The sequence below is a fragment of the Felis catus genome, chromosome A3 (assembly GCF_018350175.1).
Source record: "Felis catus isolate Fca126 chromosome A3, F.catus_Fca126_mat1.0, whole genome shotgun sequence".
NCBI lineage: Eukaryota > Metazoa > Chordata > Mammalia > Carnivora > Felidae > Felis > Felis catus.
The window spans coordinates 59,030,057-59,057,616 of record NC_058370.1 but is presented as its reverse complement, the minus strand read 5'-3'; the positions used below and the strand labels follow the sequence as shown (position 1 = coordinate 59,057,616).

Below are 27,560 nucleotides of genomic sequence, written 5' to 3'. Positions count from 1 at the left end.
CAATATTGAAAATTTTCAAAGATGCCTCAAGAGTTAAAACACTGTGGTGCCATCATAGGAATGGACAGTCAGTCAAACACTGGAAAACCCAAAAAACAAAAAAGCAAATCCAAGCCCATTCCATCATTCATTTAAGATTTCAGTCAACAAGTATTTATTAAGTGCTCACTGTGTGCTAAGCACTGAGGGAAAGCAGTGAACAAAAAAGGAAACAGCATCTCTGATGCAAGTCAGGAGAGAGATGCAAACGAGTAAAGATGACAGCATGTCAAATGGTTATGCAAGAACACAGGTGAAGGCTGGGGGTGTGGGCAAGAACACAGGTGAAGGTTGGGGACTGGGCTGGAGTTTTCAATAGGTAGCCTTTTCTTAGAGTAGAAAATATTCAATCAAAGAGACTTGATGGAATGAGAGAATGAACCATACCAGTATTAGGAGGAAGAGCATTCTACATGGGGGAATCAGCCAGTGCAAAGGCCCTGAGGCCTGATGAGTTAGAAACAGTAAGGAGGTCCACGTGTCTGGAGTAGAATTTGTGAAGCAGAAGGTAGTTCCATGCACATTTTCCTTATTTGCTGAGTGCCCAACACTGTTCTAGGCCCAAGGGATTTAAAGAATCCTTGAGGTGTTTATAATCCAATGGGGAAGACAGTCCCAGGATCAAAATACTTCAAAAACTAGTGGGTCCTAGGGGTGCCTAGGGGGTTCAGTTGGTTAAGCATCCAACTCTTGATTTCAGCTCAGGTCATCATCTCATGGTTTCTGGGTTTGAGTCCTGCCTTGGCTTCATGCTGACAGCATGGAGCCTGCTTGGGATATATTCATATTCATTCTCTCTCTCTCTCTCTCTCTCTCTCTCTCTCTCTCTCTCTCTCTCTCTCAAAATATATAAACTTAAAACAAACAAACAAACAAAACCACAACAAAGAAAAGTTAGTAGGTCCTAAGAGGAAGGGCCAGGGTAGGTAGAAGAAAGAGGTTCTGGGGAGGATTCCTGGAGAGATGACACCTGAGTTGAGTCTAAGTCTTACCTCTCTCATTAACATGATGGCTCCAGGGTCCTCGGCCAATGAGAAGCTCACAGATGATGCAGGGAAGTGGCCACTCAGTGAGCAGCTTGACGCCCCAGTTCAGCAGCACCACGGCTGTGCTCCCACCAGCTCTGAGCCTGACCACGCTTGCTTCCGCCTCCCAGGATGGCAGCCAGTGCCAGCCCAGCCCAGACTTTGGTCATGATCGGCAGCTCAGGTACTGAGATCGCCCTCATTTAAAAGATAGCTCAGGTGCAGCTTTACAGTAACCACTTCAGCCTCCCTTCTGCTGCCTCCCAGTCTCAGCTAACAAAGTGGCAAGAGAGGGCTGGGGTCTCGGATGGCTGCGCTCATCTTCCTCTGAGAGCAGAGTGGGCACAGTGGGTGTCAGGGGCAGCCAGAGAGGGCCCAGCCAGGCTGGGCAGGTGCTGCCGTCAGCCAGCGGGTCTACAGTTTGGGTGCTGATTCAAGTTTCCCATTTATCTCCTCCTCTGCTCCAAGGCTATTGCTGAGCCAGCCCATCCAGCCCATGATGCCTGGGTCCTGTGATGCGAGGCAGCCCTCAGAGGTCAGCAGGACTGGACGGCAAGTCAAGTAGGTGGCCCCGGGTGGAGGGAGGAGGCAGAGAACTGCACTGAGTGGTCTCAGGCTGGCAGGGCTCTCATCGGCCTGGACCAGCAGCGCTCCTGTGCGTCTCACACGAAAGGCAAGGTCAAAGTGTGCCCACACCCTTTGCAAGGAGACCCCCTTAGCTCTTCTTCCATTTCCCATTGAAGAAGATCAAACTGTGTGTCAGCATTCCATGCTTAAAACAGGACCTGAACAAAACAATTAATTATATCCCCTGTCTGTCATCATCTTCAGATATCTTTATGGGTCCTTTGCCCTCGGTAACATCCCAGGTAAATGCAGCCTGATCCCCTTCCCCAGGGCACTCCCATGGCTCCATCTGACCAGCAGACGCTGGCACATTCCACAGGCATACTTGGACACTTGGAGCTCTCCAGCTCTGTGGTTCTGGTGCTGAGCCACGGGACTGTGAAACCCTGCAGATGTGGGCTCTCCTTCCTTCCCAGACACGCAACCTTCTGTGTCTCCTTCCGCAGACTCTTCACCACTTGCAGCCCCCACATCCAGAAGCAGCTTTGTTCTATTGCATTAATTACTGGGGACAAAGGTCACTGGAGACCTAGGAATGGATACTCGAAAAGCTACTGGAAAACAGTTCCTAGCTCTTGACAAGAGGCAGAACTATCTCACAGACGTCTTTTTTTCATAAACATTGGTTGAGTGTGTATCTGAAGTTTACTAGGACAGGGCTAGCTAATTAGGCCTGGCCATCCTTAGAGCCATCCCCTAAGACCAGCTCCCAGAAGCCCTTCCTCCCATGTCCTCCTTCAGCCAGTTATAATAGTAACAGTGGATGTTTTCTGAACATTTCTGAGAGGCAGGGGCTGGTACCTGTATTGTTTCATTTTATCCTGATAAAAACCCCGTGATGGAGAGAGATGGGGAATGTGCACTTCAGGAGCTGCCTTTCAATTCTCTGATGGTGCTCTCAATTAGACAAAACAAAGACTCTTGTTACATCGCGTTCCAGAGATGCTTAAAATGCAGTGAACGAGGCAAAAATGGGCATTCTTTCCTCCAGAACTCTGCCATTTTCCGTCAACCCAATGATTGCCACCCTCCCCATATCCTCTACCGTCTCTTCCAGACATGACCTAATGCTCCACCTTGTTACAAATGACCTCATAGAAAGAAATCACATTTCCAGAATATATAATACAAAATGAACTTCTCTGTGGTGTCTTTAAACACCTGTTCCTGGTCTGTGCTCCTCCAGAGCTTTCCCTAAATGGCCTTCTTCTGCCTCTTGTTCATGGACCATTATCATCAACACCTTTTCCTTTTCTAATTTTTTAAATTGTGGTAGAATATATATACAACATAAAATTCACCATTTTTACTATCTTTAAGTGGACAGTTCAGTGGCATTCACCATCACCACCATCCATCTCCAGAACTTCTTCATCTTCCCAAACTAAAACTCTGAACCCCATTACACATTAGCTCCCCACTCCCTGTACCCTCCGTCCCCACTGGTCTACTTTCTGTCTCTTATGAATCTGACTCCTCTAGGAATCTCATCTAAGTGGAGTCACACGGTATTTGTCCTTTCGCAACTGGCTTACTTCCTTTAGTATTACTTCATGTGCTCTGGATGTGTGAGAATTTACTTCTTTTTTGAAGCTGAATAATATTCCCTTATATTTATATACCGCATTTTGCTTATCCATTCACCCATCGATGGCTACTAGGCTTGCTTCTACTCTTTGGCTAGTGTGAATATTGTTGCTACAAACATGAGTGTACAAATATCTGCCTGAGTCCCGCCTTTCGTTCTCTTGGGTACATTTCCCGAAGTGACATTGCTGGATTGTGTGGTAATTCTAAGCTTACTTTTTTGAGGAACTGCCGTCTTGTTCTCCAGAGTGGCTGCACCATTTTACATTTCTATCAGTGCACAAAGGTTGCAATTTCTCCATGTCCTCGTCATCACTTATTATTCTGGTGGGTTTTTTTTTTCCATAATAGCCATTATGATGGCTGTGAAGTGGTCTCTCATTTCGATTTTGATTTGTATTTCCCTAATGACTAAGGATGTTAAGCATTTCTTCTTGTGCTGATTGGCTATCCTTTTGGTATCCTTTTTAAGAGCAATGTTGTTCAAGCCCTTTGCCTATATTTTTAGTCAGGCTGTTTTGTTGTTGTTGAGTTGTAGGATTTTTTTTAATAACCTGGGCATCAGTCCTTCATTAGATATACGATCCGCAAATATTTTTCATTGGTGGCCTTCTCAATCCACGGATAACGTCCTTTGAGGCATCAAAGTTTTCAATTCTGATGAAGTCCGGTCTATCTGAGTGTCCTTTTGTCGTTGCCTGTGCTGTTGGTGTCACATGAACACCTCTTTCTCAAAAGTCTGTTTTCTCCTTCCCACGTGTGACCCAACAGGTATCCGCAGAGCCAGGCCGTGTTTCAAAATGCAGACATGCACACCACCAGCAGCAGCACCTCGCCCCCCGTCCTGCTGATGGGACAGGCGGTGCCTCAGCCCAGCTTCCCCGCCGCCGCCTCCAGGCAGTCACCCCTGCAGCCCGCACAGGCCCCGCAGCAGGCACAGCACTTCCTGCAGGTGGGCACCGCCGCACTCATGCGTGAGGGCACAGGGCCCGGCTCCAAGGCAGAGGCCTGGCAGGCTTTCCCTCCCTTGCTTTCAGGGTGGTTCTAGTCCTCAGTTCTGAAATAAGCCCCACATAGATTTGCATTTGAATCTTTGCAGTCTATGAAGTTTATAATACTTAAAGTTTATAAAATCCATGCATCTTTAGTATGAGAACTTAGACTCAGCCATTATGCCTCATAGGTCCGTATTTTTATTATAGTGTCCATTTTTTTTTTTTTTTGCTCTACTTTTAGAGCAAAAATCAGACGCTGACTACTGTGTTTGTCAGACTTGTTAGTCTGTTTATACACAAAGTCTGATACAAATATAAAATTAAACTATGTTTAAAGATACATCAAACTTGCCTGATAAATACAATAATGTGGCATGAATTTGGGGCTTTCCAGGGAAATGTGGGGCACATTTACATGTGGTCACCACTTACTTCAAGCAAGTGCCAAATCCACTGGAGCCCGAGAGCCAGTAATTGGAGTTCAGATGGGACAGAAGTGTCTGCTTGGGCTCTGGCCTTCCCTCTGACATATGCCCAGAGCACCTTCCTGTCCCAGCCCTGACCCTGTCCTGTGTACATCCTTCCTGGCCTCCAGCCCCCACCACAGGGCAGGGCATAGCTTTTCTGTCACTCTGCCTACCGTGCTTGGGCACCTTCAAAGCCACAGGAGAGTGTGGTGACTGAGACATTTTAAGGATAGAGGGATAAAGATGAAAGGAGTCACCCTTGAAGGTCTTGAATACAATTTAATTCCAAAGATGCTAAACCATTTGTGATATACCTTTCAAAGTTCTCTGACCTCAAGCATAGTGGGAGCCAACTCTAGACTTCAGTGTGGCATGTCTTGTCATTTTGCAGGACACAGAAGCAATTTTTGGATGGGTTCAGGTGAAGTGAGAAGACAGGGATGGTCTGGGCAGAGTTAGAGGCCTCCTGTGTCTTTCTTCAGCCTTGGCAACACACATGTTCACAGACACCTGTAACTTCAAGATGTGGTGCTAAGAATACACAGAGCACTTGGGCCTGTTTGCTGCCCTCAGGGGCCTCAGGGTGCATTGTGGGGAGAGGGGATGTCACAGAGAGCTGTCAGATTCTGGGTTAGTGCCAGGTAAGAGCACTGTGCCTGGAGGCCTTCGTGGAGGAAGGACTCGAGGCTGGGGGTGGTTGGGGGGGGTGGCACCTGCTGCAGAGCCAAGGTGTGGATGGAGTGCAAAGACAGGAAGGGACAGTGTTCCAACAAGAGAGACAGCCTGAGCAAAAGTGGAGGGGCAGGTGTGCCTGTGGTGTCCTGGGTTGTTTGGATGGGGGAGATTTCATAGACGAGAATAGTGGGAGACGGGGCTGACGGTTCCAAAGTTAGGGTTTGACCAGTTGAAGTTTCTGAGCTTCAAATGAGGATGTTCCCCAGTAGATGCTGGCGAATGGCAGTATTTGGAAGTAGTTACCGAATCAGGGACCATGGTGAAAAGTATGCCGACTGCACGTGTGTTTGGATTCTGCTCGGTCAGTTATCTGCATGTGGTCTCAGGTTCCAACATCCCAAAACATATAGGCCACATGTTCAGGAAACCATTCCCCAAAGCCTAGTCCCTGGCCCACTGGCCCAAAGGAACCCCTAGTGCTCGGCTTCCGAATTCACACCCACCTGGGGGAGTCTCAGGCTCCTTTCTTCCCCACCCACCCTACCCCCAAGGTCCTGCCACCACAAGATCCCACCCGCCCCCCTCCCAGCCATGGAGGTGAGGCCTGTAGTCTGACCACACCGGCATTGCCACCCCAGCATCTCAGCGGAGGAGTTGCCAAAGCACAGAGGCACCTCTGGAGCCCTTTGTCTCTTCTTCGCAGGTACAGGCACCGACCTCTTTGCACAGTGAGCAGCAGGACTCCCTACTTCTCTCCACCTACTCGCAACCGCCAGGGACCCTGGGCTACCCACCCCCACCCCAGCCCCCACGCCCACCCCGAAGGGTCAGCAGCCTGTCTGAGTCCTCGGGCCTCCAGCAGCCGCCCCGGTAGTGCCCTGGCACCTCAGTCGGGTCACAATCAGCTTTAACCAATGGACGGACAATGGGAGTGGCCACAGGAGTGGGGGAGAGGAGTTTTAAACCCTTGGCTTTTATGCACACTGCGTACATTTCAGAACTCCTGGATGGTAACCTTCTCCGGAGCACAGCAGCTGGCATGTGACACATGATCAGAGTACTGGCCGTGTTTCCCTTGCCTGTGTGTTTCTCGGGCACACTCTACAGCCATACTCGGATGGGAACCGAGTTCCCCCCGCGTAAGTGTCGTTACTCAGTTGACTTAGCAGGTGGCACGGCTCGCTGCGTCCTCCTGAGAGAGCGCACTGGTCCCTCTAGCCGGCTGTGGTCTGTCCACGCTTGCTAGCTGGCCTTCACTCTCTTGACCCTCTTTTCTTTGCATTCGAGAAGCACTGGGTCAGAGATCTGTTGAAGAGAGAGAATAAAGAGATTATTTTTCATTATTTTTAAATGGTTGTTTTTGTTTTAATTTGCACAGCTGCACAGAGGAGATAACTTAGGCACTTTCAGGTTTTAAAAATAATAAGGTCTCCTGACTTCATTTGGAGACCGCAGTAACAAAACCAGCCCACCAATCAGATGGCAGAACTGGTCATTCTTCACCAGGCTGCAGACCCACACCCTCTGGCCTAAAACCTAATGGAAGGAGGTTCTTCACCCCATGCCCGTTCTGGTGATTATTGTTTCCCCTAAATATAACACTGGACTGTTCCTGTTTACTTGGTTGATTGCAACTACAAAGGCCGACTCAAAGCAAAGCACAATCATGCAGCTGATGTTCCGGAATTCTGTCGGGAACTATGAGACTTTGGAGGAAGAGGTTCCACAAGCCAGACAGGCCTGTGGAGCCCCAGGTCCCTGAGGAGACCCCACCACGCACCGGCCCCTTGAGTCAGAATGCTGCATCTTTCTACAGATCTTTCATGATAAGACCGAGGATTGGATTCTCCTTTTCAAAATGCACTTTGCTTTTTTTGTATGTTTTGTTATGTTGAGATGTTTCTAAAGAAAAAGGTTTTATGTAATTAAAAGACGAAGTGTAGTGAACTGTACAGCTGTTGTAATAATGACCTATTTCTATATAAAATAAAATTGTATGGATTATGTGTAAATTATTTTGTATCTGAGACGCCAGTTCCTTTCCCAAATATAAAAGTATAAAAGTTTTCCTGTGTTTTTCTGTGAGTGGAAATTTTGTAATAAATTAACGAATTTGTACAATTTCCTCTGGAGGCAGTTTCTGTCCCTTGGTATACATGCATGCATACATCTTTTCTTCATTAACTTTTTTTTTAATTTCAAGACATTTCTAAGGATAATCGAAGATATCGAAAAGGTGAAAGCAAGCAATGAATAAATCAGGTTTTCTGCGCTGCAACATATGCACCAGCCCATCAGGCTCCTGACCTTCATAATTAAAGGTTGTGCCAGAAAAAAAAAAAAAAAAAACAACGGTATAAAGATGACAGCACAACAAACAGAAACAGCAAAAGCCCCTGGAAACATCTCAGCCTTCTAGACATAGGGAATCTGTGGATCTGACGGAGACAATCTGCATCAAAGCAGTCACGACTCATAATTAAACTCACCTGGGCTGGACTTCGTGGGCTCCAACTGCCAACACTTAGATCTATCAGTGATGTGCATGGGGTTTGTGTGTCTGTGTGTGAGAGGTGTGTACACACGTTTTGTTGGTGGGGGGAGATATAACAGCAGCATCTAGGAGACTTCTGCCAACTACAGATATCCCCCTCCCCCCATGGGGCCTCATCACGCTGACATAAGGGTGCCCTGGCACACCATGATTGAGAATCACGGAGATGGCGCTGCTCAGCACAGCCCTTTCCGTAAACATTGGCCCAAGAGAACTTTCTTTCCTTGTTCCATTGCTATAGTTCTGTGCTTCTACCTGCCGCCCTGTGAAGTAGGGGTAGCTCCTCTGTTCCGTGGCAAGGATCACTTTTGGTTGGCACAAGAGGCTATGCAAATAAAGTCACCAAAAAAGGAGTTCTATTGTTCACACAATTGCTGTATTCCCAAAAAAAGGTAAGTCTCAATGTTCTGCATGCTTTAGGATCATTTACTACTCTTTAAAGGAATCAGAAGTGAACCCTCTTTCTAAAATGAGAAGTCTAGGGGTTGCCTGGCTGGCTCAGTCAGTGGAGCATGTGACTCTTGATCTCAGGGTCATGAGTTCGAGCTCCATGTTAGGCGTGGAGCCTACTTAATAATAAATAAAAGAAAGATGTAGAGGCTGCTTTTAAGGCAAACAGGCTCGAGCAATGGAATATATAGAAAAGGCAGACAGTGGCCCCATGGCTGAATACAGACAAGCCCATCAAGTGACCCACCTCAAAATATCCGTAGGCTGCAATTAACCAAAGGGCTACATACAACCAGGCTCAGTTACCAAAAAAGGGGTCATTCCATACCTCACCATACCTCCTCACCTTCCCTCTTTTAAAACAGCCCCCACCGTCTTGTTGCACACAGCCTCTCTTTTGCTGTCCTGCTTGCAGCTCCCTTGTGGTGTATTCAGTAAACTTCTATCACCTTTCTGCCTTGGGTAAATTCTTTCACCACCCACACTGCCAGCCCTGCATAATCCAATCAGGAAAGACACCACATTTAGACACCACAAAAAAGTCTGTGTGAAACTAGATGAACTATTTGGCAATTGAACTGTTCTGTAAATTCGAAGGTTTATTATACATCTGATTTTTCTGTATTTGTATTTTAACTGGCCGTCAGAATCCTAAATAAATCAAGATTTTTAATGGAAGCAGCATACTTATTGTACTAGGATTTTCAAGCTGGAAGCCATTGAAAGATGGCAGAGTACAAACCATGTTACTAATTTAATTTAGCATTGCTTAAATTTCATACATGTTCAGAATCTGGATAAACTCAGAAAACTCTTATTGCGCAACATTTTTTTAAACCCACATAACATCAAAAAAAAAAGCAAAAAATAAATAAACACATAACATCAGTGGAAGTTCAATCCCTAAGATTTTGATTCATTTAATTCCACTCTTTAAAAGGTGGTTTTGTAACCCTGTCTTGTTTCCAGAAAAAATCATGACCTTTCTCTTCGGAAAACTGTAAAGCCTTGGCTTGTAAGAAGCGGGTGAAATGTGAACTCTGGAATACGCAAGCTTTGGAATGCTACTACTGGACAGATCTTCCTTTAGTGCCTTCCTTCTGCACCACCACACCCCTTTCATCTTCACAATCTTTCAGTGGCATTTCTTAGGAAATCCCATTGGACCTTCCTAAGCACAATCTACCCAAAAAGACCCTTCAGCATTTTAGGGTTTGTTGCCCCCTCGAGACTGGCATCTTCTTCCTTGCTGCCCCTACAGGGAAGCATTCAAATCCTGTCTCATTTTAAGGATTCCCTGGTAATCACTAAAAGTAAAAAGACATGGGAGAGAAACCCAACTAACAAAGTTCATCTTAAAGGTTTTGGTCTCTGGGAGGCCAGCAGTGACTGGCCTGACCCCTGAGGCTTGAGAGAGAAGAAGCTGGAAGAGCCTGCAGGGCTAAACTGAAACAGGAGAGCCTCCCCCCCCCACCCCCCCCCCACCCCCAGCCAGGCTAACGATTATCAGTCCTTCAGACCAAATGGTTTTTATTGTCTGTTCAACCTTGACTTAAAGCAGCACAGTTGACATCTGAGAGGGCCACTTCGTAGATTTCCACTGGTGGGGTCTATTTGCTTGAAATTTCACAACTTTAGAGATACGAGAAGATCCTACAATGTTTCAGAGAAAATAAAACAGATCACCAAGGAGGCCACATGACTTCTCAACAACCACTCTGAAAGAAGACAATGGAGAATACCTTCAAAACAGTGGGGAGAAGTTATTTTCAACCTGAAATTCCATACAAGTCAAAACATTAATAAATCTGAGGGTTGAATAAAAACCTTCAGGTATGTGAGGGCTCAACAACTTTAGCTCCCATCCTCCCTGTCTTAAGAAGCCATTAAATGGTGTGCTCCTGGGAAGAAAGGGAGTTCATTTAGAATAAGGAAAGCACGGATCCATGGATCAAACTGACTGTCTTAGAATCCCCAGATTGGTGATACCCAGTTCCTAAGCCTCTGGGAAGTTCTAGAATCATCCCTCTGGGCATCTCCTCAGAGCTCCCTATCGTCTCTCACATCATATCTAATCCACTTTTTTAGCTGGACTGCTTACTGCTTCCCCAGTTCCCCTGCCTTTTGATCTCCTTCCTCAGTATGTCTTCTCTCCTAGCCTTTGTGCCCCAAGGGACAACACAGGTAGAAAGCAACCCAGCCCCATACTCAGTCCTTACTCTGTCCTCATCTGGCTCTTTCCCACTCCCCGTTGCTCCAGTAGTGAAACTTGCTAAAATCACTGATACTCTCCTGTTTGGAGAATCTAGTGGGTACATGTTTTTGCCTTCCTTAAACTCTAGCATTTAGAACGTGTTGACCACTTTGGCTTCCTTTAGACTTAGAACATGTTCAACTAAATCTTTTCCTACTGCTCCAATGACTCGTTCCTAATTTCTTCAGCCCCCATCTCTTTTTTTTTTTAATTTTTTTAAATTTTTTTTCAACGTTTTTTTATTTATTTTTGGGACAGAGAGAGACAGAGCATGAACGGGGGAGGGGGCAGAGAGAGAGGGAGACACAGAATCGGAAACAGGCTCCAGGCTCTGAGCCATCAGCCCAGAGCCTGACGCGGGGCTCGAACTCCCGGACCGCGAGATCGTGACCTGGCTGAAGTCGGACGCTTAACCGACTGCACCACCCAGGCACCCCAGCCCCCATCTCTTAAATGTAGTGAGTCTACACCGGTTTTCTCCAAATCCTCTTGGTTTTACCTACTAGTATTTATAAAATCAGTCTGCTTCTTTCCAATCCCGCTGCAACTGCCTTAGTTCAGAACACCTTGTCTCTTATGTAAATAACTTCTTTCTACTAGTTTCCTTGCTACGATCTTGCCCACCTGCTCCCAATCTATTCTTCACAATGTAACTGAATTAATTCTAAAACAAATCTGACCATGGCACTGCCCTCCTGATAACTTCAATGATGCATTACTTGTAAAACTCTTGAGTAAGGCCCCACACTACCTCATCTCTCCGCCTAGAGTCTAGGAAGCCCTATTGCTTCAGACGGTTCACCTGCCACGCTCCACTTCTCTGCCGGTCTACCTCCTGCCCATCCTTTCAGCGCAGCACTAGCCTCCCTGCTTTCTGCACCCCCGGCCCACCCATGCATCGGGCCGGACACGACCCTCGGGTGGCTCCACAGTCCAGGACAGTAAGTAAGCACTCCCATTCAGGAGTGTCCTTGCTCGACGAGGGCGCCGCCAGGGCGGCAGCTGTCTCCGATTTCAACGGTACCGCCAGCCAGGGGCGGCGCCACACTCAGGTTCATCAAACGTCGGCCGAATCAACGAGAGAATGGGAAAAACAAATGAGTCTTTTTTTTCCCGCCCCAGGTCCCATCCAGCTGTGGGCCTGGGCTTTATTTCCTCTGAAGATTTAGGGGCAGAGGCGAGAGACCCTGCCGCACCTCCACAGCGCGGTGGAGGCAACTAGGCTACTAGAAGGCAGACGCCGAGAGCGCGCGGCAGGAACGCGCAGTCTCGGTCCTCCCCGGCTCCGCCCCCAAAGTGTGCTTGCTTTTCCCCGGACGCGCGCCGCTTACGTCGCAGCCTCGCCTCCCTCTTCCACCCACCTCCAGGCGACCCGGAAGTTGTACGTATGACGCTGCTTTCCCTCTCCCACAATACCTCGCGGTCTTCCTTTCCAACCCGGGCCTGGCAGGGTGAGTGTGGGTGCTGGGTCTCGGCTTCGATAATCTGCTTCCATCCTCGCTGGGGATTGTGCTGACCGGGACCGCGAGATTTCTTCTAAGCCGGTCTAGGATTCCGCTTTTCTCGGGGACGCGAACCCGCGCTGTTTAGTGGGTTTCCGTAGCCTGGGAAGGAGAGTGGCCAGGCTTACGGGAGCCGAGCCTGCAGGGAATTCTGGGGCTCCGGGAGCATCTGAGGGGCACGGCGCTTTGACCGCGGGGAAGACGACTTGGCTTTACCAATACCTGGGGTTTCGGGCTTGCCACGACCTTTTGCACCGCAGCGCCCTGAGGGTGGCAGCGTGAGGCCGGGCTCGGGAGGGAGGGAGGACTTGGGTTTGTGCTGGTCCCATTCTGGTCTGAACTTCCTTGTCGCTTGGGTTTAGATGGCTCCCGCAAAGAAGGGTGGCGAGAAGAAGAAGGGCCGTTCTGCCATCAACGAGGTAGTGACCAGAGAATACACCATCAACATTCACAAGCGCATCCATGGAGTGTGAGTATGTCTGCAGTCGGCCCGATGCCTTGCTGGTTGGGGGCTTCTGAACTCACGCGTCTGGCTGTCACTCTGAGGTCTGTCTAGTTAAAAGCTAAAAATTCGGATCTCTGTTCCATGTCCCCTGTTTAAGGTTTATAGGGTTTAAAGCGTAATCCTCGGAGGTTCGTGATTGGAAACACAAGATTGAATTGTAGTTTCTGGGAGAACCAGTTGGGGGAACTTGGTGATGATAAAATGATTTCACTGGGTGCTTTGTAACTGAATAAACCTGGGCAGGCTAAAGGGTAAAAGATGCATATAGGAAGGCAAACTTTTAAATGTCTCTAGACCCCTGTAAAGCTAAGCAATTAACTGGAAAAGGAGTATTCAATCCAGGATGTGGACATTCAGAGGGGATTCTTTTAGTTCCTGACACAAATATGTATTAACTAATCCTGGTTGAGTTGTAATACCAGAAATGAGACTGTTAGACAAGAAAAGAATGTGTCAATAGAGTATTAGGGCAATATGTGTGCAAAGGACACATGGCTGTTGTGGATTTGTGATGTACAAGAATATTGAGAATGATTTTGAATGTTGTAGTTCTTGGGACTTTTTGTCTGTATGGTTTTAAGTTCTTAAGTTAACTGCTAAGAATGGAGACCCAACCCCTTATTGAATACTGTTATTTGGAGTATTTTTTTGAAGATATGATATTTGTTAATTTTAAAACACCTACAAACAAGCGCATTCCCCCCCCCCCCCACACTAGTATGTATGCATATTTTCTATTCGGCTTAATCATACCCTTGTAAGGAGAGACCAAGTAACCTTAAATTGAAAAAAAAAAAAAAAAAAGAATTATTTTGGTTCAGTATCCATAGCCCCAGTTTGCAAAAACTTTTCAAGTAGTTCTGCCAGGGTTTAACCAGATATGATCCTTAAGGCTCAACTTGGACTTACAGTAAATAATCTTTCCTGAATTCTAAAGTTCACAAAATGTTTCTACAGGCAAAAGACACCAAAAGCAAATACAGAAATGAGAAGGTGATTGATCCTAGGTTCAGGCATTGAAGAGATTTTCACACTGATCTTTAAATATAGATAACACTGAGGCGTGCCTGGGTGGCTTGGTCGGTCAGGCATCTGACTTCAGCTCTGGTCATGATCTTGTGGTTCATGAGCTTTCAGGAAGCTTGAGCCCTGCATCAGGCTCCTTGCTGACAGCTCAGAGCCTGGAGCCTGCTTTGGATTCTGTCTCCCTCTCTCTTTGCCCCTCCTTTGCTTATGCTCTGTCTCAAACACACACACACACACACAAATTAGAAGTAACGTTGATAAGGGACACCTGGGTGGCTCAATCTCATGGTTTGAGTTCAAGCGCCAGATGGGACTCTGCTGACAGCTCAGAGTCTGGAGACTGCTTCGGATTCTGTCTCCCTCTCTCTTTGCCCCTCCTTTGCTTATGCCCTGTCTCTCAAAAACACACACACACACAAATTAGAAATAACGTTGATATGGGACACCTGGGTGGCTCAATCTATAATGGTTTGAGTTCGAGCCCCAGATGGGACTCTGCTGACAGTTCAGAGCCTGGAGCCTGCTTCCGAGTCTCTGTCTCTGTCTGTGCCTCTCTCTCGCTCGCTCCCTCCGTCCCTCCCTCCCCCTCCCCCTCCCCCACTCACACTTTCTCAAAAACAAATGAACATTAAAAAAAAAAAGTATTTTAGAAATAACGTTGATACAAGCTGGAAAGTTTCTTGGCTTTTAAGTATTATCTGCTTTCCATTCTGTAGAGTCTGTTGGCAGTATTTCTCAGTAAAAATAAAACAACATTCTAATGTGTGTGGAGCCTGTTAATGCCTAAACACTAATTTTGATTGGCATGTTAGCTATAGCAGTCTAGCTAAACACCTGGTCAGATTAAAAATGGAGTTCCAAAATCAAGACCAAATTTTAATTGGACCGCCTATAAACTTCTACATTGGAGTCCCTTACTTTGCCTCCTGAATGTCCTGATCTTTTGAGGTCATTCTAAAGTTTCAGTATTAAGCTCCTCAGAGCAATAGAGCAAAGTGGTAGCTAAATTCTTGGGGCAAAGGACACATGGCTGTTGTGGACTTGTGACATACAAGAATATTGAGAATGATTTTGAATGCTCTAGTTCTTGGGATTTTTTTTGTCTGTATGGTTTTTACAGTCTGTGCCTTTTGGAAAAACCAACACCTTGTTAACTGGTTTAAGGCAAAGACCTGTACAAATTCTGGTCCCCTTAACCATTCTCCAAAATGGTGGAGTATGACTGACAACCTAGAAACCAGAAACCTGGAGCCATTTTGGCTGAAAGTTGTAGACCAGGGCGTGAGAAAAGGTGGCTGTAAGGAGATTCGCATTGTTGGTGAAGAGCTTTTGGGAAGGCCTAAGTGTGTGCAGAAACAAGACCGGAACGTGTGTGTTGTAATATCGACTTCAAACTATCTGTAAATAGAAGTGAGGTCTCAAACAGACATTCTGTCCCCAAAGCCTCTTTGGCTAGAGAATTCAATAGTAATTGGTCCAGAGAAAAGTAGTGAGTCCTAGTCAAATTGATAGCCCTGCTTCCCATGTCCTAATTTTGTATGTATATACGTCTTTATTCAGGGAGAAGCGCAGTACTCTGGGGTATACCTACAAAATTCTCCTTGACCATTCTTCCAGTCCTCCTCTGCCTGCACACAGGAACATCAGCACCAGAATCTTAATTCAGAGGACTACCTAATGCCAGAGTCATACTAAGTCATTTTAACAGGTTTCTTTGAGAAATTGACTTAGTGTGGTTCTTAGAAGATCAGCACAGAGGCCAGATTCCCCTAATACAGTGATCAGACATCAAAGTTCATGTTTCTCTCTCCCTTTTTAAAGTCACCTTTAATCTTAGATACTTTAAACGCACTAGCTAATAGTAAACACATTCATGTAAGGAATACCATATCACTATTCTTTGGATAGATCTTGAAATAGCAGTGGACTTACAAGGTGATGAGATAATAGTTGGGGTGGGGTACTTGTTCAGTCTTGCTTTGAAACACTTAGAAATCTTTTTTTTTTCTCCTGCAAGGTCTTTCTCAGAAAATGCAGGCAGTGCAGAAGTAAATGACCAAAACTACAAATCTGTCCTCGTAGGATACCAGCACTTTTGTTGCAGGAAGATGTCCTCTCAGTTCATTAGGAGCATCCAGATCAGAACCAAAGTAACTCTCAGTGCTGGTGTTCCATTCAAAGCAGATCAGCCTCCGAATCGTCTGATGGTGGAGATCTTGATATTGGCTGTAATGCTATACTGGGGGCACACAAGTCAGTAGAGGCCAAAGAAGGAATTTGAAGAGTCTGAAAGATTTTTGTTCTTTTTCCTTATTAGGCTGGAATTCTGAACCACACCTTCCAAGGCTCTTAACTGAGGGAGATGATTATACTTTAGTTGAGGCCAACAGACCTGTGTTGGAGTATTCCTTTATTGTTTGCCTGAAGTAGGCTCTTTCACTGTAATGTGATGTGGTCACATTAATATTAAAAATGCCTGATGGAGAAGTATGTTTGGTTTAACAAGTGGAATATAGTACTTGGTTTTTTCATCTACTGTAACTGGATGCCTGGGATAGTCACCATTCCATAATTAATAACAGGAGCCATCACAGAAAGATTGTGCATAAGTGGGATTATTGCCACACCTACATTTCTCCTGTATTCCACGGTGCCATTGGGGCAATCTCTGAGATTTGTTGAAGGCACTGGGGTTTTTTGTTGCTTTTTAATTTTTTTTTTTTCCAACATTCATTTTTGAGAAAGCAGAGTGTGAGTGGGGGAGGGGCAGAGAGAGGGAGACACAGAATCCGAAGCAGGCTTCAGGCTCTTGAGCTGTCAGCACAGAGCCTGACGTGGGGCTCAAACTCAAATCTTGAGATGACCTGAGCCAGTCAGACACTTAACCAACTGAGCCACCCAAGTGCCCTGAAATCCAGTGCCTTTTTGTATTGATGCTTCTTGGGAATAACCACATTTCCTTCCCCTCACCCCTTTATTTGGGACATTCATACATTTGTTTGGGAGAATATCAAGCACTTGACTATATTAGGCACAGTCCTGGGCTCTGCAGATTTATTGGGAAAGCAAAGACCCTGTCCTTCTAGTTTACTTTAGTCAGAGATTAAGATTCAAAATGGTAAAAAGCGCCCGGTGAAAAGTCAGTCATCTGTGAAAGTGCGTGCTGTTTTAAAGGCCACACAGATGATGGAACATTTGAAAAGTGTAGGTGTGAAACAAGTTCTTCAGGCAATTTATGCTTTGTTCTAAAACCCGCAAGTGAAGACCTGAATCCTTATTCATTTCTCAGTGCCTGCTTGATAAGTAACAGTTGACAGTTCATTGTTCATTCTTCTGTGGGAATGCTTTATTTTTTTACATCCAAAGATTCCACAGTTTTGTTCTTTTCTTATTTCTCCTCTAGCTGCTAACCTTGTGGTACCTCCTCACATCCTCTTAATCCTCCTTTCATCATCCTCTTAATGTTGAAGAGCCTCAGGACTCTGTCTGTCTTCTATCTATGCTAGGTCATAGTAACTGGTCTCAGGGCCACATATATCCAATTACTATTGTCTTGGGTATTTATTCACATGTCCCAAACCAAGCTCCAAACGTTCATCTTCACGCCTAACTTTCCCATTCCTCTTGAGGCTTTTCCCCCTCAGTCATTGTCAGGTGAGCATGTCCTGTTGGTCCTGCCTGCCACATTTGGACCAGTTGCCCTGGTCCCACCACCATTTCTCTCACTTAAATGGTTATAGTTAGCCTTGCTCAGATTCCACATGAGCTGGCCACTTACTTTCTTAATCATACCAGTAGCTGGGGTGGGTGGGTGTGTGTGTGTGTGTGTGTGTGTGTGGCTCTTTTTTTTTTCCTTCTGCCTGAATGCTTTTCTCACAGATACCTAAATTGCTGTTCCCATGATCTGCAGATCTAGACTCTAGTATCTTCTTGGCCATCTTATTTAAACCTGCATTCCCTTTCCCTAATGTTCCCTCTTTTTTCCCTGGTTTATTTTTTCTCTGTGGTACTTGATACCATCTCTTTTACTCCATATTTCACCTACATATAGCGGTTGTACCTACTGCTGTTATTTCAGGCACCTTTTATTTCTAGATGGTCAGGTGTTTACATGAATGAACTGAACTTGCTTGATGAGTTCTAGAAATAGCAAGGAAGCTAAGTGAGGGTGGAGCAAAGGGAGCAGGGGAGATGGTAAGAGGCACAGGGGTCATCTTCTGTAAGTATGGAAAATCACTGAAGGTTTTAGAGCAGAATTAGGTCAATCTACCATGCTCTGTATGTTATATTGAATTTCATAAAATTCACTTCCATCTAACAAGTGAAGCGCCTATTAATGCGCCAGGGCCTGCATTGGGTTATAGAGGTGAATGGTTGACATGGCCCCTTCTCTGAGCTTCAATCGTAGGTGGTGGGGCACCTTTTTAGACTTGGGTCTCTGCTCCCGTTTGAAATGGCCTTCACTTGTCCAAATGCTTGGCCATTTCAGTGTGTAGTAAAGTTTTGCTTTTTCAACACTTTTATTTAAAAGCATGAAATTCAGATGAATTTGTGTCCTCATGTAAACAACAGGTTAATAATATCTAACTCCGTTGAAACAGACATGAGTTAATGACCATGCCTGACACATGCTAAGAGCTCCAAGAATTGACTGTGGTTTTCATATCTCTTGAGAGGAAATGTTTAGTTTCCAGAAACATGCCATGTCTTAAGATATGACAAATAATGTATACTTTGATCTGAGAACACTTTTAGTTTTATAATCCATGTATTTTATGTTCCAAGTATATCCTGTTCTTTGATTTTGCTGGGCAGATGGTATTAGAGCATAGGGTGTTTTGTCAGGAAAGAATTATGTGTGTGTTAGCATTTCTTAGGATCATATGCAGAGCTCTTATCCCACATCATTGAAAGTAGATTGTGCATTTTCTGTTTCCCATGTAGAACACTAGTTTTTGGGCATTGCGCACTGGGGGGAAAGAGGATTATTATTGTCTTAAGGCTTTGGTTTAGATTTGTTTCGTGAAAACGGGACATCATATGTTACATATTTCATTTATTTTTCTACTTATTTATTTTCTTTGAATCTCAGGGGTTTCAAGAAGCGTGCCCCTCGGGCACTCAAAGAGATCCGGAAATTTGCTATGAAGGAGATGGGAACCCCAGATGTGCGCATCGACACCAGACTCAACAAAGCTGTCTGGGCCAAAGGAATAAGGTGCTACAGTTATCTATGTTATAAGATGAACTTTTACAATTACACTAGCTTAACCAACTCTGCACAGTCTATGTAAGTTCAGTGGAAGTATTTCCTTAAAATGTGATGATGACTCAAAGGGTGGGGTGGCATCTGCAAGGAAGTCCTTTGATGTGGTATTTGAACTGAGACCTAGATGATGAAAGAGCCAGCAGTGTTGGGGTCAGGTAAGAGCCTTGCACAAAGAGCACACTTGGTGTGAGCTGGAACAGGTTGGTGAAGATGGGAGTACAGATGGTGAAGTGACTTGAACAGTGAATGAAGATGGAGAGTTAGGAAGGGAACAGACTATGTGGCATTTTGTTGTTCATGGCAAAGAGTTTGGTTCTACTAGACATAATGGGAAACCTATGGTACAGTGGTTTTCAGCAGTAGGCAGTTCTGGTGTCACTACTGGAGGTTGCCACAGGTCAAGGGCTCTGCTAAATATCCCACAGTGCACAAGGCAGCACCCCCACAATTATCCAGCCCAATTGTCAATAGTGCCAAGCCCTCCTTATAAGCAGGACAGTGGTTTTTGCTGTGGAGGATGATATAAGGTACTGGAGTAGACCAGCTAAAGGGAATGGTGCTGGTGTGGATCTAGGTGATTATTAAGACTAGAGCAGGGGGAGGGAGCTGTCTGCATCTGGTGTTAGGGGAATGACAGAGGGACCTGAGATTCAGCCCTGCAGTTGCTGTCATTGAGCATTCTGGTAGAGAAGGTATGTCTAATAAAGGAGTGTCCAAAGAGGTTCATTGAGATGATGGGGGGAGGGGAGCACAAAAGCCAAGAAGAGTCCTGAGGTTTGGATTGCTTCAGAATGCTTCATGTCCTCAGACCAGTAAAAGGAGATAGTCTGCTGTAATGCTAAGGTTGGGTGAGAGGAGAGGGTTGTGTGCATAAGGTAGGGAAACTGAACAGTCACTAGTCTTCTGTGTTGAATGTGTCCATCAGTGTTTGGTGTTTCTCCAAATTTACATTGAACATAGATGAATCCTATAATAATTAAGATTTGGGTGTTGGTAAGAGGGAAAAGACCTAGCATGTTTGGATCCATGTTTCAGCGTAGGTTGAGTGTCAGTGGTTGCTGCCTGCTGAGACAGATGTATATCCTGAGACCATAGCACTTAATGTCCACCTTGTGGGTATTTCTTTTCCAGGGAACTGCTGTCTGCTTGTAGTGCCTGATCAGATTCAGATAAAGGATAGAACACAGATGAGGGGATAGGAGGTGTTAGTACCAGTGGCAGTTATTTTCTTGATAGGAGGCATTGACTTAGCATGTTTATATCTTTATTAGGAATGTTCCATACCGTATCCGTGTGCGGCTGTCCAGAAAACGTAACGAGGATGAGGATTCACCAAACAAGCTCTATACGTTGGTTACCTATGTACCTGTCACCACTTTTAAAAGTAAGTCGAAATCCCATAAAGCTGCTGGAATTAGAAAAGCAGCCTTAGCCCTTTTAGAACCTGAATTCATCTGTCCCAACAGATACTTAATTATGCACCTATGTGCCCTGCATCCTTCTTATAGGGAAATGGGTAACAGGCATAATAGTCACTGTAAACCTTTGTGTCATGGTGTGGGAAATTGCAGGAAGATACAAAACAGGTCCATAGCTGGGTTGTAAAAAGGTCATGTAATACTGGCCTCCACCCTTCAAGAGAAGGTTTTGGAATGTTAAAGTGTGAGGTGTGAGGATGGGAATTGACTGACTCTCACTTCTTTTGCAGATCTACAGACTGTTAATGTGGATGAGAACTAATTGCTGATTGTCAAATAAAGGTATAAAACTGCCTTTCTGTTTGGATTTCCCTTTCTAGTTGCCATGTACAGTTGACTCTTGAACAGTGTGGAGTTAGGGGTGCCAGTTCCCACAGTCAAGTACCCAAAACTTAATAGACTTACCAATGAAGTAAGCTAGAAGGAAAAATGTTGAACTAAATCAAGAGAAAATAAATTTACAGTGCTCTGTCAAAAAAAAAAAAGTCCACATGTAGGGGTGCTGGGTGGCTTAGTAGGTTAAGTGTCTGACTTCAGCTCAGGTAATGATCTCGCGGTTTGGTGGGTTCAAGTCCTGCGTCGGGGTCTGTGCTGTGTTTCCCTCTCTCTCTGCCCCTCCCCCTCACTCTCTCAAAAATAAACATTAAAAGAAGAAATCCACATATAAACGGACTTACGCTGTTCAAGAGTCAACTGAAATATCTTTATGCAGTTGCCAATTACATAGGATTGCTTGGAGAGCTTTTCCTATAGGGTATGCCTGTGCCCCTTCTCCCCAACACCTGGGGTCTGAGTATCTGGGTAGAGTAGAGCCTAAGCAGGTTTTAAAAGTGATTCTGAAGTGCATCGTGGCCTGGGAAAACCTTTTTAGGTTATCTGGGACATTGGGGGTATACGTAATTCTAGGAAAGATTTTTCTAGAGACTGCCATGTAGAACTCAATTGCCATTGGCCACTTTACATATTTTAACATCTTTAAATGATGGAAATATCTTAAGACAATATATTTGATAGCTTCTTAAACTATTTTTTAATATAATTAAGCTGTTTGTATTGAGTATACCTTCAAAAGGTATAGAATAGTAATTGATTTTTGATGGATTAAGCCAGATTAAGGCTTTTATATACAGATCATGTTATATGTACAGCTCACTTGTTTGTAATGGCCCCCTGAAGTATTTTTAATCCCCATTTAGGTGGAACCAAAGCTCAGAGGTAAAGTTTACGGTTACAATAATAAAATCCACTAAATTCAGCCTGAAAGCATTGTGTTGGAGGAATTATATTTCATCAGTGTTTACACCCCTGGTATTATCGAATGCTGTTGTAAATAGGTGCTTCATTTTTGAGCCCCAGGGTGATGGTACTATACGTAACCACTGTGGGGAGTTGAACACCTACACTATCACTATTTACTGAGAACACAGACTGGGTGGGGATAATGGTGGAGATACCTCTAGACACAAATAAGTTATAAACAAGGACCAAGTCACTACAAAAGTTTCTTATTAAAAAACTTAGAGGCCAACATTGAAAGCATGGTTTGTACACAACATTTTTGGAAGGACAGAGTACAACCAAATATATTAAAATGGTTTCAATTACCAGCATTGAAACAAAATTAGTGCAAAAGAAAGCCAAATACAATTGCACAGATAGTGGCTCTTGGATTTTGAAAGTGAACTTGATTCGTAACCTCTCCCATTTTCCAAAGTGAAGAATGAGAGCTTGGGCTTTTGTCTCTGGTTTAGTATGATACATTCAACTCTTCTGTTGCATCTGAGAACGAAATCATACTAGCGTCACAGAAGTGCCCATTTCAGCCAATCTGATGAAAGTGAAACAGCAAGTCACAGCATCAAGGGAACTAGTGCATGGATTCCCTATAGCACTGATGGGATCCAACTCATAATTCTCTTAAAGAATAAATAGAAATGCTTGAGGGTTGCATCAGTTCCCCTGGCCACAGTTGTGGCTGTCCGGTTGCTCATCCAGATACCCAGCTTGCAAAATACGCTCAAAATGAATTAGGCTGAAATGAAGATTGAGGGGCTGACCCCTACAAAACAGGTCCAAGGCTTTGGTATGGCTGACTCCTCTCAATAAACTGCTATCTTGCTACACGTTATTCAGCTTGAGTTCAGGCTGTGATTGGCGGCTCATTTCAAAAGTTTTGAGACTGTACTGATTGATCTTGGCGTTTTCAAGTTTCAATTTAATGTCCAGTGGCTTTTCAAAAAAGTTTACTAATGACTGTTCAGTCAGAAGTGAAGCTAAAATATGTTCAAGGGAGACAGTCCAGTCCCCTTCTACCTCTTCAGTAAATGTCCGGGAGTCCTGGGGAATCTTCCCAGCGTTGTTGTCTGCAAAAACCGAGTCCTGGTCTGGAGAAAGAGCTGAAGCCCGCAGCTCCTCCCCACCTTCGTGGGAGCAGCTTCCAGAGCTGCTACTTCTCTGCCCCACTTCCCCAATCTGCAGCAGCAGAGTGGTTACTGTGGCAATGGCTTGATATAATTCGTTTTCTTCTGGATCTTCATGGAACATACTGTACAAAGTTTTACAGAACTGGATAAATTCTCTCTGGAATTAAAAAATACACAGCAACATAACCAAGATAGAAATATAATGTATATATTTTTTAACTTAAAAGTTCTTAGAGAAAACCACATAGCAGTCTTTGAACCAAATGATAAGATAGTTTGCCTTTCTACTCAGAAAGTACTACCAGTGACTCCAGGGAATTTGACCACACAGAAATGTGCTCTTTGTCTATACAGTAACTATTAAGAAAAAATCTGTGCATTCCAGAGGACATGTGCACCCTTTAATCCAAGTCAACTTGTAGAAATGGATCCAAAGCTATAGAGATTTGTTTATAATGATGTTTAAATCTAGGATTTACAACAGAGAAAAAGTTGGAGACTGCTTAAATGTTATGACTAAACAAAATAATGGCTTATTCGTCTGATAGGATACCAGGCAGGAACTTAACAGATGTGAAATGAAGTAAAACAGTGATGCCTGATGCTTTTTCAAAGTATATACACATTGCTGCTCAAATGGAGAATCTAATGTGATGAAAGGCACTTCTAGTGGGATTTAGCTATACATTTACTCTAGGAATAGGAACATGGTTGAGACCTAACAATAATTTGGGAGAGGGGCACCTGGGTGGCTCAGTCAGTTAAGCATCCGACTCTTGATTTCATCTAAGGTCATGATTTCATGGTTTGTGAGATAGAGCCCCACATCAGAGCCTGCTTGGGATCCTTTCTCCTCTGCTCCCCTGCTCACTCCCAAAATTTTTAAAAATAATTTGGGAGAGCTATTCGTGATTTTGAAGTAAATGAAAGCAAGGTATTAAAACAGCCTACTTTTGTTTATAGTTAAAAGTTGACATCCTGTATATCAGAATGTTAGTAACGGTAGCTCTGGGTGATGGGATTTAACTGGCTTTTTAAAAAGTGAGGTAGAGTTGACCTACAGCATTGAAATGTGACTATATCCAAGAGAGAGAATGAAAATTTGAAAGCAACTCCCCAACAGAGTAGAGCAACCCTGCTGAAGTATTCCAGGATATATGAATGCCATGTGTTCTGTGGTCAAAAGAGACCAAGAAACACTGCATGCTGAATTCCTTCTTAAAGGCTCACAGTCCACATTAGCACCAAAAAGACTGATAATCCTATAATAAAGGAACATTTCCAACTTGAAGCCTACATTTCCCAAACTTTGGGAGGAATCCTTTAAACATTTCCCTTTTAGTCACCAGTGTTCAGCTCTGATCCTTTGATTATGGTTTTGGAAGTAGACAGGCCCCAGCTCAACTTTCAAGCTTACCTCTGAACAAACTGGCAAAGTGGTTAATTCTTGCATAGAATAAGGTTCATACCTGGCTCATTTTGGGCAACTCTTTCTCAGTTTTATCTTTTTCTTTGGCTAAATCTTTAATCATCTGCTTCAGCTGTTTCTGATAATCAATTGCATCACCTTGAGACACAGAAAATATATATTTTAAAACTCAGTGAAAGCAAAAAGGAACATGTAGAATGGGGCAGTGAGGGCAGAATTCCACTAAGTATACACAAACTGAAAACAGATTAGAGTCTGTTCTACAACTGACCATGAATGGAGTGTGGTAGCTGCATGACAACCCCTCAAACCTTAGGCAAGAGGAATAAACGTGGTGGTTGGGCCGAGGGGCAGTCCCTCAATACACTGCCACTTGAAAGCTTTCTGGCTTCTGAAAGCAGTGGGCTGTTGATTCACAGTATGAAGGGACTAGGTAAGTCCACTTCTAAGAAGAGCTGTGAAGTTTCTTCTAACAATTGCAGTGTGTGCCTGCAGGGGAGTTAATGAAAAGAAGTACATACCATTTGACTTCCCAAAAACCAGCGGTCTTGACGTCGACAACAGAGGATTCTTTAATGGGGACTGGCTGTCTCGATCATTTTCAGTGAGTGCTTAAAACAAAAAAAAATTACGTTGAACAAATTACTGCATGTTAAGCAAAACTGGCCGTAATTTAGCTTTTTATGTAATTAAGAACTAAAGGCTAAGCCAGTAGCAACCCCTCCCCACCCTCACACCCTGTGGGCTGCAGTCTTTGCAGGGACTCTGAACTCACTTGTACACCAAGCACTGTCTGGATACACAGTAAAGAAAACAACAGACCACATAAAGCCTTTTTCTGGATTTACGTAGACAAGATTTTAATTAATGAAATACAAATTCATAGGACATTGCTGATACTGCCCTGGAAAAATGTATGTAGTAAAATCCTATTTTCTAAAACTCAAGATATATGTATGTATATACATACACAGAAATTCTAGAAATAAATACACAAATTTCTGGATGGTGGGATTAGCATTTTAAACTTCATGGCATCTGTTTTCATAGTGAGCATATACTAAGTTTCTAACAAAAACTGAAAAATTGCTGAATACAAAGCATTTTATCATTGCAAGTTTTCTTGAAATATACAAAAATAATCCTACCAGAATCTTCATTATACTACTGAAGAGAGGAAATGGCACAGCCATTTTGAAAAAACATCTGGCAGTTCATCAAAAAGGTAAACCATTTGACCCAGAAATTCTACCCTTATGTATATACCAAAGAGAAATAAAAACCTACCCACTTAGAAACTTGTGCACAAGTTATAGGAGCATTGTTCACAAGAGCCAAGAAGTGGCAATAAACCCAAGTGTTCAATTAATGAGGGGATTAGGACATAATTATCAAATGGAGTATCAAATTCAGTCATGAATAAGCACAGAGACAGGCTATAACATGGATAAACCTTGAAAACTGAGTAAAAGCCACACACAAAATGGCAAATTGCATTATTCCCATTTATAGGAAATACCTAAAACAGGATTCTATAAAGACAAAGCAAAGCAAAATGGGCTGGGAGCAACAGCAAGAGTATGGTCCTTTTTAGGGTGATGAAAATTCCTAAAATTGTGATGATGGTTGTTTAAAGATACTAAAAAACGGGTTTTCTAACATTAAATGAATGCACTATGTGGTATGGGAACCACAGATCAAAAAGCTCTTATAAAAAACAATTCTAGGGGCGCCTGGGTGGCTCAGTGGGTTAAGCCTCTGACTTAATTTCAGCCCAGGTCATGATCTCAGTTTGTGAGATTGAGCCCCGCATCCGGTTCTGTGCTGACAGCACAGAGCCTACTTGGGATTCTCATTCTCTCTCTCTCTCTCTCTCTCTCTTTTCTGCCTCTCCCGCATCTAAGTGCACTCACTCTCTCAAAATAAATTAAAAAATTATAAAGAATGAATGGACACACCAGGATCCTTATATTTACTAGTAAGCCACTCACTGAGAATAAAAGGCAAAATTCAGTTGTAATCCAACAAATATCCCCAAGATGGCACCAAAGCCTTGATAAGGTACTCTCCTTCCTACTTGGGAGACATGTTTCTGGGGTTTGGGGGGTGGGAATTGTTTGGGGTTGTTTTAGGTTTGGGGGTTTTATTATAACAGATGTTAAGTCATTTTTCCAGGCTTGCCCAAAGATTCTACACAGTGGCACATGTGAGCATCCACTCATTGAATAGGAGGAAAATCATAAACCCTGGATGGTACTTAGGGCAGTCATGATGGAAACAGATTTTTTTAGGTAATAGCTGCTAGAAGATGTCAAGAGGATATTGGGTCTCTAAGAGGTGAAATGTGTACACAAGTCACTAAAAAAATGCTCTAACAGAAGAATAATACAAATATTATGGGAGCATAGAGAGGAATGGTTAATTCAAGAGGGCGAGTGTCTAGAAAGGAGACAGGTAAAGAATCAATGAAAAAACTCATTGTTACCTATGCTCCGAAGTACACGTAATGCATTAAGGGAAAGTAGTAAAGGTTGTTTACAATCTTTAAATGTACTTTCCACCTTCTTAAATGAGGTATCTGAACTTTCATAAATGTTTCATAAACATTTTTACATTCTGATGGGTAACTTGTAATTCAAGACTATAAATAAGAGACATTTCTATTAAAGTTTTCATTGTGTCTCGCTTCAAGTATAGCACAAGTTAAAATATCTTTTTTTTTTTTTTTTTTTTTTTTAATTTTTTTTTTTTTCAACATTTATTTATTTTGGGGACAGAGAGAGACAGAGCATGAACGGGGAAGGGGCAGAGAGAGAGGGAGACACAGAATCGGAAACAGGCTCCAGGCTCTGAGCCATCAGCCCAGAGCCCGACGCGGGGCTCGAACTCACGGACCGCGAGATCGTGACCTGGCTGAAGTCGGACGCTTAACCGACTGCGCCACCCAGGCGCCCCATAAATATCTTGAAGGATTTACATTTGCAGTCTATCTCAGACTTTTAATGTGGTAGATACCTTCATGACTTCAATAAATGCCACCAGCAGGAAAGTCTGTTCTCTGGCTTCAAGGACTTCATCGTCCTCACCACTGCTATCTTTGTCACTTTCTAAATGGGATTCTTGTGGAGGGGAAAAGCTAGTTCTATTGTATCTTAGCTCTGGTGGAAGAGTACATACACTGCTTTCAATACAGTTTGGTTTTCAGATGCAGTTGAGACACTACAGTCATCAAAATAATACCATTCTCATATCTTT

General features: G+C 43.9%; 3 protein-coding genes and 1 long non-coding RNA gene across 21 annotated transcripts in view; 2 read left to right on the top strand and 2 right to left on the bottom strand.

The window, feature by feature from the left end:
- The window catches only part of NPAS2 (neuronal PAS domain protein 2), a 158,969-nt gene extending 151,431 nt beyond the window's left edge, over positions 1-7,538 (top strand). For 5 of the 10 annotated variants that reach the window (XM_023251578.2, XM_045054061.1, XM_003983890.5 and 2 more), the window contains 4 exons: positions 1,058-1,248; positions 1,533-1,625; positions 4,050-4,230; positions 6,119-7,538. In XM_023251578.2, the coding sequence (XP_023107346.2) occupies positions 1,058-1,248; positions 1,533-1,625; positions 4,050-4,230; positions 6,119-6,289 (636 nt within the window). In that variant the 3' untranslated portion in view covers positions 6,290-7,538. The remainder of the gene's footprint in view (positions 1-1,057; positions 1,249-1,532; positions 1,626-4,049; positions 4,231-6,118) is intronic. The other 5 variants (XM_023251579.2, XM_023251582.2, XM_023251580.2 and 2 more) reach the window with 5 other exon arrangements.
- LOC123384421 lies at positions 6,864-10,988 on the bottom strand. Its single transcript, XR_006595479.1, has 2 exons — positions 9,966-10,988; positions 6,864-8,912 (listed from the first exon to the last, which is right to left on the bottom strand). It is a non-coding gene; the product is annotated as an uncharacterized LOC123384421 (long non-coding RNA).
- On the top strand, positions 8,498-20,747 carry RPL31 (ribosomal protein L31). 2 transcript variants are annotated; one of them, XM_045054064.1, is made up of 5 exons: positions 8,498-8,501; positions 12,538-12,644; positions 18,799-18,924; positions 20,247-20,359; positions 20,684-20,747. In XM_045054064.1, the coding sequence occupies exons 2-5, from the start codon at positions 12,538-12,540 to the stop codon at positions 20,713-20,715; spliced, it is 378 nt and encodes a 125-aa protein (XP_044909999.1). In that variant the 5' UTR covers positions 8,498-8,501; the 3' UTR covers positions 20,716-20,747. The 2 variants fall into 2 exon arrangements, with proteins under 2 accessions (XP_044909999.1, XP_003983938.1); XM_003983889.4 differs by lacking the exon at positions 8,498-8,501 and adding an exon at positions 11,993-12,124.
- Positions 20,748-21,942: 1,195 nt separating this feature from the next.
- Positions 21,943-27,560, bottom strand: part of TBC1D8 (TBC1 domain family member 8) — a 112,428-nt gene continuing 106,810 nt past the window's right edge. For all 8 annotated transcript variants that reach the window (XM_023251572.2, XM_023251573.2, XM_023251574.2 and 5 more), the window contains 3 exons: positions 24,827-24,916; positions 24,346-24,443; positions 21,943-23,033 (listed from right to left, as the gene is read on the bottom strand). In XM_023251572.2, the coding sequence (XP_023107340.2) occupies positions 22,572-23,033; positions 24,346-24,443; positions 24,827-24,916 (650 nt within the window). In that variant the 3' untranslated portion in view covers positions 21,943-22,571. The remainder of the gene's footprint in view (positions 23,034-24,345; positions 24,444-24,826; positions 24,917-27,560) is intronic.

Excerpts from the sequence above, each read along its gene's own strand:
- RPL31 (XM_045054064.1), top strand. The coding sequence starts at position 12,538 with ATGGCTCCCGCAAAGAAGGGTGGCGAGAAGAAGAAGGGCCGTTCTGCC. Across the intron at positions 12,645-18,798 it reads CACAAGCGCATCCATGGAGT|GGGTTTCAAGAAGCGTGCCC; the intron begins GTGAGTATGTCT and ends TTTGAATCTCAG. Across the intron at positions 18,925-20,246 it reads GTCTGGGCCAAAGGAATAAG|GAATGTTCCATACCGTATCC; the intron begins GTGCTACAGTTA and ends TATCTTTATTAG.